This window comes from Lithobates pipiens, unplaced genomic scaffold (assembly GCF_037356315.1).
Source record: "Lithobates pipiens isolate NorthernLeopardFrog02 unplaced genomic scaffold, aLitPip1_a1.2 Scaffold_13, whole genome shotgun sequence".
Classification (NCBI taxonomy): Eukaryota; Metazoa; Chordata; class Amphibia; order Anura; family Ranidae; genus Lithobates; species Lithobates pipiens.
The window spans coordinates 424,235,752-424,250,671 of record NW_027507718.1 but is presented as its reverse complement, the minus strand read 5'-3'; the positions used below and the strand labels follow the sequence as shown (position 1 = coordinate 424,250,671).

The 14,920-nt window shown below is 46.0% G+C and overlaps 1 protein-coding gene across 7 annotated transcripts in view; it reads left to right on the top strand.

The window, feature by feature from the left end:
• TBC1D1 (TBC1 domain family member 1) overlaps positions 1-14,920 on the top strand; it is a 311,597-nt gene that overhangs the window by 65,435 nt on the left and 231,242 nt on the right. For 2 of the 7 annotated variants that reach the window (XM_077477652.1, XM_077477650.1), the window contains exon 1: positions 3,032-3,184. The exons of the other annotated variants lie outside the window; for them this stretch is intronic. In XM_077477652.1, the coding sequence (XP_077333778.1) occupies positions 3,119-3,184 (66 nt within the window). In that variant the 5' untranslated portion in view covers positions 3,032-3,118. Of the gene's footprint in view, positions 1-3,031; positions 3,185-14,920 lie in introns of those variants that run through there. 7 annotated transcript variants of the gene reach the window in all.

Here is a 14,920-nt window from a genome sequence, read left to right as displayed (position 1 = left end):
CCAGCAGATCCGCTCACCGCAAACCCAGCCTAAAGATCAAAAAAAACAAAAAAAACAGTATTGATTGAGAAAGTGAAGTTCCGCCTTAAACATTTTAGGAGTTGCTTACATTTAATGCGTTCCCTCTTCCTGGTTTCTCTATGGTGCTGGGGAGGTAACCCCCGGGGTCACAGCTGTCTCCTGGGAAGGCTACATCACCAATGCCTTCCATTCAGATCTCCTTTCTAAACTGTGAAATCTCACAAGATCTAGGGGGGAAATATTTTGTACAAAAATGTTATTGTTTACATGCTGCCATGTCTTCAGCAAGGTGAATTTTGGTATCATAATGCGAGGCGTGGCAAAATTATAAACAGTGTGAGAACTGGCACTGACATCGCTGAGTTGGTAGCGAAAATACAGAAGAGGATACTGACCTCTTATAAAAAAGGTGACGCGAGATTCAGGGAGGAGAATCTAGCGCAGATCATTTTTCAGAGGAACGGCAGGCCGTGTGCATGAGATAACGAGCCCTTAGAAACTATTACATGAAAAATAGATGACAAGTAGTAAAAAAATAAACCTGTAAAGCTCAAGAAAAATGCTTCCCTTTAAAATCTTAGAATGTGTTCACACTTCTGTTGCGGTGCAAGGATTCCTGCTTGCAGCATGTTTGAAGCGTTAAAAAAAGCCTCAAAAATGCACATGCTAAGCATTTTTGAATCACGTCTTTTTTTAAAAACACACCACAAACGCTTGAAAAAAAAATGCAACACAAACGCTTGGAAAAAAAAAAAACGCACCGCAAACACTTGAAAACAAAAAACACTCCATTATTGAATAGACATTTTACAGGCAGCTTTGATGTGAACCAGTGTGAAAGTAATGTTATCATAAGTAAAAGTCATCCCAGTGACAGATCCTGGCTCCATGTACAGAGATCAGTGAATGGAGAGATCTCGTACATGCAGGGCCGCTGATAGGCCAGTACAACTGGCCCTGTTGTACCGGGCCCGGCCAGCAGCGGGGCCCAGGCAAGCTGAGCAGATAAATAATTAATATAAAAATTCTCCAGCCATGGCCGATCAGAGTCCGTCTGAATCAACTACCAACCAAATAGCCCCCACCACCCCCCGGTTATTTTTAAGGTTTTTTTTGGTGCAGATAGCTATCCGCAGACTAGGTGGCAGCAGGGGAGGGACTATTTGGGGCATTGGTGGCATGGGTGGCACTGTCTGCAGGTAGCACATGCGTTATGGCCCATAAGACATGTGCTGCCTGCAGACAGTGCCACCAATGCCGCCAGTGCCATATTGTGCTGCAGACAGTGCCACCCATGACGCTAATGTCAAAACGCATGTGATGCCTGCAGAGACAGTGCCACCCATGCTGCCAATGGCAGCATGCCATTGGCGGCATGGGTGGCACTGTCTGCAGCACAATATGGCATTGGTGGCATGGGTGGCGCTGTCAGCAAGTAGCACATGCTTTATGCCATTAGTGTCACGGCTGGCACTATCTGCCAGTAGCACATGCATTATGGCCCATAACGCATGTGCTGCCTGCAGAGACAGGGCCATCCGTGCCGCCAATGCCGTAATGTGCTACAGAAATTGTCACCCATGCCGCCAATGCCATAATGTGCTACAGACCACCCATGCTTATCACTTGTAGACAAACCTGCATTTGTTTCAAGGTGGGGTCTGGGGAAGGGCCAGGGGCAGGGTGGGGCTGAAGGAGGGGCAATGGGCGGGGCTGAAGGAGGGACCAGGGGCGAGGCCAGGGTGGAGCTGAAGGGGGCCCCGTCAGGTAAGCTGTACGGGGCCCCATGATTTCTATCAGCGGCCCTGCGTACATGTACACTGATCCATGGATGAGTAGATCTCTCCTCTGTACACTGATCTGTGATTGGATAGATCTTCCCCCTGTATACTGATCTGTGATTGGGTAGATCTTCCCCCTATACACAGATCAGTGATTGGACAGATCTCTCCTCTGTAAAGTGACTGATTAGTGATCATGTAGTAGATCTCCCCTGTACAGTGATCATGTAGTAGTAGATCTCCCCTTTACAGTGACTGATCAGTGATCATGTAGTATATCTCCCCTGTACAGTGATCGGGTAGTAGATCTCCCCTGTACAGTGATCGGGTAGTAGATCTCCCCTGTACAGTGATCAGGTAGTAGATCTCCCCTGTACAGTGATCGGGTAGTAGATCTCCCTTGTACAGTGATCATGTAGTAGATCGCCCTTGTACAGTGATCGGGTAGATTCCCCCTGTACAGTGATCAGTGATCGGGTAGTAGATCTCCCCTGTACAGTGATCGGGTAGTAGATCTCCCCTGTAGAGGGATCATGTAGTAGATCTCCCCTGTACAGTGATCATGTATTAGTAGATCTCCCCTGTACAGTGACTGATAAGCGATCATGTAGTATATCTCCCCTGTACAGTGATCGGGTAGTAGATCTCCTCTGTACAGTGATCGGGTAGTAGATCTCCCTTGTACAGTGATCATGTAGTAGATCGCCCTTGTACAGTGATCGGGTAGATTTCCCCTGTACAGTGATTAGTGATCGGGTAGTAGATCTCCCCCTGTACAGTGATCAGTGATCGGGTAGTAGATCTCCCCTGTACAGTGATCGGGTAGTAGATCTCCCCTGTAGAGGGATCATGTAGTAGATCTCCCCTGTACAGTGATCATGTATTAGTAGATCTCCCCTGTACAGTGACTGATAAGTGATCATGTAGTATATCTCCCCTGTTTAGTGATCGGGTAGTAGATCTCCCCTGTACAGTGATCGGATAGTAGATCTCCCTTGTACAGTGATCATGTAGTAGATCTCCCTTGTACAGTGATCGGGTAGATCTCCCCTGTACAGTGATCATGTAATTAGTAGATGAACACACTGCACACGGGTGTCTATCACTAGTAATGAGTACAATGCATTCTTTCAGGAACTGCCCGCACTTCCCAAACGATCCAATGAGCTGAGGAGAGGGGCCCGAGCAGGCCGCTGATTGGTCGGAGCGGGCAGAGAGCGGGGTGAAGTCTATAGGAGGTGATGAGCTCTCTCCAGGCATGAGGAGGAGGAGGAGGGTGGCGGCCGGGAACTTCGGGGCTCCTCTCTCCGGTAGACATGAAGGCCAGGCTACAGAAACTCATCTCCATCCACCTGGAGCCCGGGCAGGAGAAGGAGAACAAGGTGAGACCCCTCCCCCCACACCCCGCACATGGCTAATGTTTACATGTCTGTGTCCGGGAACTACAAGTCCCAGCATGACCAGCTGAGCCCTGTACTGGGGTGACCATCATTCACCTACTGGCATGTGTATTCTCTGTAGAGATCAGCAGGGACTGTCCATAGACCGCTAGAGGGACAGGACTTCTCATCATCATGGCTCTGTGTGATCTTATATTATAATACACCCCCCCCCCCCCCCCCCCCCCAGCCGTAACATTGTGACCACTGACCTGTAAATAGTAACACTCATTATTTGGTTACAATGACACCTGAAAGTGGTTCGGATGTATTAGGCAGCAAGTGAACATGTTGTTGCCCCTGAAGTTGGGGGTGTGTGTAAAAAGCAAAAACAAATATGGGCAAGTGTAAGGATTTCAGTGGCTTTGACATCTCCAAAGCTCCACTCTATTGGAATGTTCCTGGTCTGCAGTTCAGGGAAGGAGAACTGGCAAACCAATATGGTGGTCATGAGTGACCAATGTTCATTGATTCATGTGGGGAGCAGGCTCGTCCTTTAATACCGATTGGACCCTGGGCAAAAATACCCCCCCACCCACACCACCACCACCATGCAGATTCGCTCTCCACCTGCTCTGAGACATACAATAAATAGCAGCTAGACTCGAAATCCATTTACTGATCAGGCATCGATTGCGATTGGTTGCCAGAAGTTACAGCACATCATTACCGCTCACTGACTGATTGCTAGTTGTTGCAGCACATGATTTCTGCTTGTTTGGTTGCTAGAGATTACTGTACAGAAATACTGCTCGCTGATTGGTTGCTAGAGGTTACTGCACATCATTACTGCTTACTAATTGGTTGCTAGAGGTTACAGCACATCATCTCTTCACTGCCTGCACTGGGGAGGTGAGGGGACCCATTAATAGAAAACCCCTAGGGATCCTGGGATCAGTGGCATTGCTGGGTGGGAGGGGAGGGTGTGATGAACGGCAATGTTTGATAGAGAGATATATATATCATATCAATTTTTTTTTTTCTCGACTACTACCAATATAAAGAGGAGTTTTAACACTGTCCACCAATGTAATAAGGGTTTACGCTGGCCACTAGTGTAAATGAAAGGATTGTACACCAAGCACCAATGTAACTGGGTCACGTTTGTGTGTGTCGGGAACGCATGCAAAATCGCTTTCCAGACACCTCAGAAACAAGCTGCCCTTTAGCAGATACACAGCGGTGCCATTAATTGTTTTTTGTGTGAATTTGTTGAAGGGTTTGGGACTTCGCATTTGTAGTGCATAGATCAGCCCATTGAAATGAATGGTCTGCCCTACAGCTTTATCCCCACCCTGTCAGTACACTTTTGCATCTTAAAACCCATGCTAACCTTTGCACCCCAGACCTCCGCCATCCCCTCCACTCCAACCCCTTGCCCTTTAACTCTACCTCTCTCCTTTGCTCCTCCTTGCACCCTCCTTCCTTACCTCTATTCATCCCCCTCCTTGCTCACCTGTGCACCCCAAACTGTAATTCCTTTTCTGCCTACCTCTGCACACCCCATGCTATCGTCCCCCCCCCCCCACTAATTTGCTTACCTTTTGTAGAACCGGCTGATGGTACGTTTAATGACCACAGTTGCAGGCAGGACTTTCAAGCATGCCCCTTGATCTCCCCAGTGGGCAGCATTCAGCGTAGGTGATGCTGGATATTACCTCAGGGGGGCATGATATTCATATGAATGCTGCCAGTCCACCGCTATTTACGTATGAATGCCACCACTATTTACATATCAATGCCTGTTATTTACATGTAAAAATAGGGTTTGCAGGTGAGTCATCTGTACACAATAGGGCAGAGTTTGGCAGTATTACTAGCAGAACTTCACACTACGATATCAGGACACAGCACGGGACTAAAACCTCAAGGGACGATGGGATTTTTTACACTGGGATAGTTGGCAAGTATGAGGCATCTGTTTGGGCTCCACAGCGATGACGGGGCCCAGGGCGGCTACCCCTTTTGCCCTGCCTTAAAGACTGCCCTCGTGGGTAGCAAAGGCTGGTTGTGTAGTCCAATCCAATGGAAGAGCTACTGTAGCTCAGATTGCCAAAAACTGTTCATGCTGGTTCCTATAGGGAGGTAACATTTTTTAAATACCTGCACTTGGTAAAAATGAATAGGAAATTATTATTTATTTAATAATATCCTATTGGGAGGTATCAGAAAACGGTGTATCACGGTTTGTTTTATATGAGGGTGCACAGACTGAATAGGGTTCCCATACTGACCCCTGTTCACAACCAAAATTGCTTGCAATGGGCACCTGAGCATCAGAACTGGACCATGGTGCAATGGAAGAAGGTGGCCTTGTCTGATGTATCACGTTTTTCCTATACATCACGTGTATAGTCGGGTGCATTGCTTACCTGGGGAAGAGATGTCACTAGGATGTACTATCTGAAGAAGGCAAGCTGGCTGAGGCAGTGTGATGCTTTGGGCAATGTTCTGCTGGGAAACCTTGATTTGTGTCCTGACATTTATGTGGATGTTCCTTGGACACGTACCACCTACCTAAACATGCTGACTGAGTACACCTCTTTTGTGAAATTACTATTCCCTGATGGTAGTGGCCTCTTTCACCAGGATTATACACCCTGCCACAATGCAAAAATGGTTCAAGAATGTTTGGGTTGTTGACTTCCAGACCTCAACCAAGTCTTGAATGTGTGGGATGTGTTTGAAATGGAGGCCCCACCTCGCAACTTGCGTGATTTTAAGGATCTGCTGGTAATGACTTGGTGCCACATACCACAACGCACCTTCAGAGGTCTAGTGGCGTCTGTGCTTCAACCTTCAGTGAGACTGAGAAATGTCCCAGGGTTGGTGGGCAGTGGCGGGAAGTAATGGCCAAGGGTTGGTGGTCAGTGGTAGAAATGATGCCCCTTCAGTTGAAAAAATAGGTCCCCGCAGTGGCAGAATAGTGTTCATAGGTCCAGATAAAGGTAAGACCACTGGCTCACCCTATAGGGCACTGCTTGTCACTTTTGATTAATCCCTCTATAGATTTTAGTAGCCAGATGACCTTCTAAAAATCCACACTAGTTCAGCTTCCATTAGATTTTGTTAGATTTTTTATTTTATTTATACGTTTTTTCATTTTTGGATAGAGTAAAGGAGGGCAATAACCCCTGTCAGATTTTTTAGTTTTTTTACCATCTCGGTCCCACTGCGAAGATTTCCCTTCACTTCCTGTCCCATAGCCAAACAGGAAGTGAGATGATATCTCTGCAGATTAAATGAATTTTTTGGGGACCCCCCCAACCCACCAGAACTAGTGTCTCCATAGTGGAAGATTTCCCATCTATTACTTTTCTGGGGACAACCCAAAAATTGGGGTTTTCATTTTACTTTCACTTTCAATAATAGTAAACAGGACAAGTATAGGGTGAATCTCCTTAACAGGGGCACAGACAACAATAAAAACTGACAGGGGCTCTATTCTCTCTCCACTCTGTCCAAAACAAAAGTTTTGCCATTTAGTTATACTTTAAAGCAGAGTTCCACCCAAAAATGGAACTTCCGCTTTAAGCACTCCTCGCCCCCTTACATGCCACATTTGGCATGTCGTTTTTTTTGGGGGGGGGGGGGCGCGCTTCCTGTCCCACTTCCTCCTTCTGCCCAGGGACTGCCAAGGTGACTCTTCCTTTCATGTTGGGTGGCCCCTCCCACATGCAACAGCTCCCAGGAGATCACCTGTCCGCTCTGGGAGTGCAGCGCGACTCGCGCACGCTCCATGCATGCCTGGCCGTGAGGCTTCACGACCGGGGGCCCAGAGTGGCAATGGAGGCACCGGCGGAGAGGAGGGGGAGAGGTGCGACACCTCCTTCTGCCACATCGCTGGACCATGGTACAGGTGAGTGTCTGTTTATTAAAAGTCAGCAACTACACTTTTTTGTAGCTGCTGACTTTTAATAAGCCTGGAACTCCACTTTAAGGTTTAGTCACACAGGTGCAGAGCCATGTATAGTTTGTCATTCTGTATGTTCTTGCACCTGGGAGTGGCAGAGGTTCATGCTGCAGCGGGTAGCAGCCTGTTGGGTCTCGTTTACACTTGGGGCTGAAGGTTGGTACAAATAGGTGATTGAACAACCGTTTTAAACTTTAGGACTGCAACTAACGATTATTTTCATAGTTGATTAGTTGGCCGATTTTATTGTTTTGAATAATTGATCGGATAACCTTAAAGTGGAGAGCCACCCTGAAAACAAAAAAATATTAAAAATTACAAAAAAATCTAAAAAAAAAAAAAAAAAATGAAGAAAAAATTTTTTTTTTACTTACCAGAAATGCCTGTTGCTAGGCACATAATCCTAATCTTCCTCTTCCGCAGAGATCTTCTGTCTTCTCTCCTCGTCGCGGCGTCTTCTGGGTAATGGGTCACGCTGTGTTCTGGGAACTGTGTTGCGGGACTCGCGCATGCGCAGTAGGAAACGGGCAGTGAAGCCATAAGGCTCCACTGCCTGTTTCCCTTAGAGGGAATGGCGGCGCCGGGACCCGAGAGCCGAGGGATGGGTCGGCCTCGGGCGGCCGACATCGCGGGCGCCCTGGACAGGTAAATGTGTTTATTAAGTCAGCAGCTGCAGTGTTTGCAGCTGCTGAGTTTTTTTTTTTTTTTTTTAAGCGGCCCTCCTCTTTAAAGTGTGGTGTATAATTTTTAGTTGATATGTAACGCTTAAAATAAAAAAGTAAATTTATTCTTAACCACTTACGTACGCCGATATGTCCTAACTTTGAAGAGGAATATCGTTATGGCAGCCAGTGGTCCACTTTCAGATAAAAGTGGTCTCTGCAGCAGATTCGCCGCAAGATCGTTTTCATCGGCGGTGGTAGAGGGGGGGGCCCACCTTCTGCCACTTATCGGAGCCGCCGGAAGTGGCGGAGGCGATTGGATGTTGTTCCTTCCTCAGCAGGCAGTACTGCCACCAAAAACGAGCCTATCAGAAGAATAGGGACGTGCCATAACTGTACTGCAATCGTGTGCGTAATGTATTATGCGCTTCCTTTTGTTAGGCAGGTGGTGGAAAGTCCCCTACCGTTAGGAGTCGTGCCGGTGGTTGATCTCATCTCTCAGATGGGTACTGTGTATCCAGTGGCAGTGTTGGGTTGGGTGATCCCTGCTCTAGATTGTGTGTAGTACTGAGCAGGTCATTGTATCTTTTGGTAGGGTTAGGGATTTTGTTTGTTAATTGGGTTATTATGTAACCTGCTTAACTCTGAGTGAAATAGGAATGTTCTAGTATTACCCAGGAAAAAGAGTGTCTGTCTGTACTTTCCACAATACAGGCGCTCCCCAGGTTGCAAACATCTGACTTACAAATGGAGGGAGCCAACAGGAAGTGAGAGGAAATCTCCCCCTAGGAAGGGAAATTCACTCCCGTAAGAGTTATGGAAAAAAGGTGTCTCCACCGAAGATTTATCAACAATTCTTGTTTTCACAACAACCCAAAATGTTAAAAATCCAATTGCCACTGGGACAGTAAGGGCCGGTTCACACTGCAGGCGAGGCGAGACGACTTCGACTTGCCTCGCCGCGACCTCAGCGGCAACTTGCAGATGACTTCTGTATAGAAGTCAATGCAAGTCGCCCCGAGGTCGCCCAAAAGTAGTACAGGAACCTTTTTTCTGAGTCGGAGCGACTCGAGTCGCTCCTCTCAGAACGGTTCCATTGTACAGAACGGGGGCGACTTGCGAGGCGAGTCGTGTCGCCTCGCATCGCCCGCTGTGTGAACCGGCTCTAAGGGAGGCTAAATCTTTTGAACAGGGGCACAGACAGCAAAACAAACATTACAGGGGTGATAACCCTTCCCTGTGCTATCCAAAAAGCTTAAAAATAGTTTAATAGTTTGTTTGGCTGGAGCCACACCAAAAAAAAAAAAAAAAAAAAAAGGTACCAGTTCCAACTTGCAAACAGATTCTACTTAACCACTTAACAACCGGCCCATAGCCGAATGACGGCTACAGGGTGGTTGTTTAACTCTGGGAGGCCGTCATATGACCGCATTCTCGATGGTTGGAATTTGGTGTGACCGTGTGTATGCAAGACAGCTTGAGCGAAATCCCGTTGGAAAAACAATCAGACCTTTTTCTGACCAAAATTCCAATCGTGTGTTAGATTCTGCGATGCCGGGGCGCACTCAAAGTGACACATCCCAGATCCATAGCGAGGTTGATCTCACAATGGGAGTTTTTCAGCCAGGCTGTGGGGAAGCTGCCATTGGCCTATAGGTGTGGCATTTAAAATAAGCACTGATTTTGTGTTTTTATTTTTTTACCATTGAGCTGCCTAGACTGCATTGTACATGATGTTACAAAGTGAACCTATCACTTCCCCTTTTATGGTAAAGGATGTCTGTTGACAGATTATGCCGTCGGCTAGCTAGCCCTGCTGTTAGTCAGTGCTTCTCTGTGGTCGTAGGTTTACCATGCGGTATGACCGTCCTTCTGTCTGAAGGACCTCACAGATGGAGAGAAATAAAGGTAAAAAGGAGTGAGGTTTTCATATAACGCAGAATGACTAATCTCTTACCCTAACGCTGGCAGTGAGATAAAAGATGGTTTGAGAATTTTACAAAGAAAGCTCCAGTTTGTAGACAGGACTTCTTATCCTTGTGGTCCGTACACATGATCTGAATATCGTGTGAAAACTGTTGTCCGAGAGAGGATCGTGTGTACACTACTTTCGAGAGCCGATCACGACAGTTCATCCAATTAATATTCGATTGGACAAGCATGAAAAGTTTCCTCATAGGACACCAGATTGTACGATTTTTGTTGAGTCAGTATAGTTGTCGTCCGAAAATACAATACAACACATGACATCACTTCCAATATTATTTATTTATTTATTTCTTTCCTTTCTGTCGTACGAGAATTTTCATGACTTTAGTTACCTATTCATTTTCTACTTGCGACTATTAAGCGAAAAAAGTCGTATGATATTCGGATCGTGTTTAGGGGCCATTTTTTTCCAAAATAGCATTGCAATCGCAGCACAGTGCGTTTTGTGTGCCATTATCCTTCAATGACATCCCAAATGCAATGCGATATTGTCATGTGTCAGGATCGCTGCAAACCGCGCCTGCACAAATCGCAAGAAACTTGGTCACCTGAAAAGGAGCAGAAGATTTCTCCTCTATTACTTTTCTGGAGACAACCCAAAAATGTGGGATTTGCTTTCACTTTCAGCAATAATGGTGCACAGGACAAATAAAGAGGGTGAATCTCCCGAACAGGGACACAGACAGCAATAAAAACTGACAGGTGTTCTAATCCCACTCCACTTTATCCAAAGCTGTAATAAAAAAAAATGTTGCTTTTAGTTAAAAGAGAAGTTAATTTCTTTCTTTTTTTTTTTTCATACTTGCCTAGGTGAATGCAGCATCAGTCCGATACTGCATCTGTTCCCCGCCGTCTCTTCACTGAAAACCCAGCGATCAAAGACCGCTGATCGCTCAGTTCTCAGAGCTCTGTGAGCAGAGAGCTGGTGACTGTCGGTCACTGCCGTCTGCTCTGCCAAACAAGCTTTGGCTGTACTTCTCCTTTTTAATGTAAAAGTGCATATAAGAAATCATCACAAAAAAAAAAGTTTAATAAAAGTTCTTTAACAATCTCTATGCTTAATTATATACTTCTCCGTACTCCACCAGAAGAATGTGCACAGAGTTGAATATAATAAGGCCTCTTTAACGCGGGAGCCTCCGTGCAGCGTATTCCACTTGCTCAGCGGAGGATCTCTACGCTTATCAGGCAGGTGACGGGTCCTGTCCGCTGTGCAGAGAGGAGATGGACCAAGTCCTGCTCTCCTCCATGGGGAAATTGGATGGAAACGGACTACCTGTCCATTCTCATCCAATCCGCCAGACCGATGGAAAATGGGACCACCATCCGTCTGAATTTTGCAGGCAGGATCGGATGGTGTCATGTGTGCTCTGACATGCGTTGTTCCATAGAGGAGACTGCAAGGTACGATCAGGTCCATCTGAAAAACACTGCCGACACTCATGGCATATCGCAGCGATCTGCGGCTTGCCCAATGCGCCTGCGCGCCGCTGTCTACGGCGCATGCGCCGTAGACAGCAATGGCTGTCTTCAGGTACATATCTCCTAAACCGTATAGGTTTAGGAGATATTTCTTGGACCTACAGGTAAGCCTTAATCTAGGCTTACCTGTAGGTCAAAGTGGTTTGTAAGGGTTTACAACCACACCACTTTAAGCTTGGAGATTGTTCATGAAGTTTTTAGTTTTCGGAGGTGGCACACAGGTTTTTAAAAATGTTGTATTTACTGTCCAAATGAATAGGCTGTTTTCCCACCATAAATGCAGCAAACGCATGGGGGGGGGTTCCCCCTCTGTGTCATCCCTACTGCTCCTCTGGTTTTCCAGCGTTGGGAGTTTTTAGTGAAGATACGGGTATTTTGTATCTATAGAAGAATGTTGTGCGCACAGTTTCTCTCTGGTGTATCTCATTGCTTGTAATGTTTGTATTTGACGGTCGGAGGGTGTCCAATAGAAAGTTAACGACACTCCCAGTTCGGTTCACATATCGCAGTGCGAACGGTGAATTCGGACAGGTATTGGATTGCATGGGTATGAACACCCATGCGATCTGATTCTGGTGCAGACAAAAAAAAAAGGTTGTTCATGACTTTGGTCCGAATGTGATACAAATTCAGCCAATTTGCATCACACAGAAGACATTGCATGTGATCTGCACAGCAGTGCGAATTGCATGCGATGTCGGACATTGCACAAGTGTGAACCGGCACTAAATACTATATTGGTTGGAACATCTCATTGCAGAAAGCCCAGTAATATCCTTAAGTGACGATAATGGTATTTTGAACAGTTTCATGCGCACAGTTTCTCTTGGTATATCTCATTGCTTGTAATGTTTTGTATTTCACAGTCTGTGGTTGTAATTTCCATCATTCTTGTACTTCCACATTCTCTGTTTAAAGCAAACTTGTAATAAGGAAATATGGAGGCTGCCATTGTTCACCTCATTCCTGAGCTGTTAGTTCCTGGATTGTCATGCTATTTGGCTTTTCCTGAGTCTGACATGAAGCAGGATATGAATAGAACCTCCAGTATTTCTCACTTTTAGGGCTCATTCACACCATCCAGCTGTTCTGATCACAGGGCTGCTGGTAGTAAACTGTGCCAATCCCAGGGAATCACACTTTTTTTTTTTTTTTTTTACTTTATTGGAATAGTGAGAATTGCCTTTGGGGGGATGGTGCTTTTTGGCTTGCCTTCTGTTATAATTGCAGTGGACGAGGCTAATGTGAGTGAGCCCCTAATAGTCAAGATCGTGATAGCGATTCTTGGCGATTAATTGTGCAGCTCTAATGCTGAGATAACTGTAAACAATGTATCATTTGTGTGTGTTTTTTTTTTTTTATTTTTTTTTTTTTTTTTTTTGTGTTTTAGATCAAAGGAATAATGACTTGAGTCTGTAAATGAGGTCAGGTCAGTTTAACAACTTAAAGGGGTTGTAAAGTAAAAATTTTTATTTTTTTAAAATAACAAACATGTCATACTTACCTCCACTGTGCAGCTCGTTTTGCACAGAGTGGCCCCGAACCTGCTCTTCTGGGGTCCCTCGGCGGCTGTCTCTGCTTCCTCCCACAGGTGCTTCTCACGTTAATGCGAGCTCCCTCGCATTGGTGAGAAGCACTGCGGGCGCGCTCCCGTGATACAGCCGGCGGCTATAGCCGCTCGCTGTATCACAAGGCCCCGCCCCCCGGCGCGCTGCGTCATTGGATGTGATTGACAGCAGCGCGAGCCAATGGCTGCGCTGCTTTCAATCCATCCACTCCAGCCAATCAGCGGCCAGGCTGAGCGGCGAAGAGGACGGCGGGGGCGAGCGCGGGATTTTCGAGGGGTCAGGTAAGTAAAACGGGGGGACTGGGGGCGCCGGCAGTGTGAGATGTTTTTTCACCTTAATGCATAGAATGCATTAAGGTGAAAAAACATTTACCTTTACAACCCCTTTAAAAGAGAAGTTCTGCCAAAGCTTGTTTGTCTGTACCTCTCCTGTGGATCACAGGAGTGCAGTTTGTTTTGCAGTCCTGTGACCCATTATCAGCAGAGAGCGGGCTGAAGTCCGCTCACTGCTGTCAGTCCAAGCACCGCATCATTACAACCACGGAGTCTGGATCCGCCAGATCCCTGGACTGACTGACACCCGGCACAGCCTCTTGGGCAGAGCTCTGAAAACCAAGGGATCGAACACTGCTGTTCTCAGTGTAGATGTGCCGGAGGACGGATGCAGTTTCGGTCTGACTGTAGGTATGTATGATTCATAAAAAAATACAGTATTTTTATATATATATATATATATATATATATAATAATTTAGAGCAGAGACCTTAGAGAATAAAATGGCGATTGTTGCACTGTATTTGCACAGCGGTCTTTCAAACACGATTTTTGATGAAAAATACACTTCAATGAATAAAAAAAAAAAAAAAAAAACTAAACAGTAAGGTTAGCAAGATGTTACGCCACGAGAATCGTGGTCTTTGTTCTAAGCAAAAAAATAGTGATTGTCATTTTAGCCAGAATCGTGCCACTCTAGTATGAGGCCTAAGCATGCACCGTGAGGCCCACTGAGACTGCTGGCCAATCTGGAGGCTGCTCTTTTGTATACAAAAATGTACTATAAATACTATATTGCTTGGAACATTGAATTTCAGAAAGCCCAGTATTCTCCTTATTCCCAGTTTCTGTGCCGGCTCCTGCTCTGCCCTGCGCTGTCTCGGAGTTGTACCTGTTAATGTTGGGATGTGTGGGAGATGTTGTTCTGTGAATACTGCACAGCCAAGAGATTTGGTAGACTGGAGAACATTGCAAGACTTGGTAAATGATTCAGCGCCTTCCAAGTGCCTGTCCAGTGAGCAGCTGTTTCCTCTTTCCATCTGGTGTTCTTTATTAAAGTGGAAGTAAACCCACTTTTTTAACTTTTACCTACAGGAAAGCCTATAATAAGGCTTACCTGTAGGTAAAAAAAATATCTCCTAAACCTGTACGGTTTAGGAGATATTCCCCTCGGTATGCGCCGCTGACTGCAGCGGCGCATGCGCACAAGGGGGTTCTCTCCGCGAAAATCCGGCAGCGCTCGTCCGGCCGGATTTAAATCTCCCGCGCGCATGCGCGGGAGTGACGATATCGCGGCTCCGGCCACTCACAGCGCCGGAGCCGCGATACCCGGAAGAGACGCCGAGGGAGCATGTCGGCTTCCTCGGCGTGGATCGGGCGAGATGTCGGGGCCTCGTTCTAAGGTAAGTATTTCATAATGAGCTAGTATGCGGTGCATACTAGCTCATTATGCCTTTTGCTTTGCAGGTTTTAAAAAAAAAAAAAAAAAATGCGGGTTTACTACCGCTTTAATATCATTAAAGGAGGAAATTGTCACAATGTTTGTAGCTTAGGTATGTATATTGTATTGTAAGGTTACCAAGTCACAAAATGTTAAAGTGGAACTTCACTCTCCCCAGTTAACATTGATTATTTGTAATTTTTATGCTGCTACATTAGTAAATAGATGGGAAAGTATATCATCATATTTACTGTATTTATCCACATATAGCACACACTTTTTTTTTTTCTTTTCCCCCTTTAAAATAGGGAGAAAATTGTGCGTGTTATATGCCGATATATGCTGCCACCGA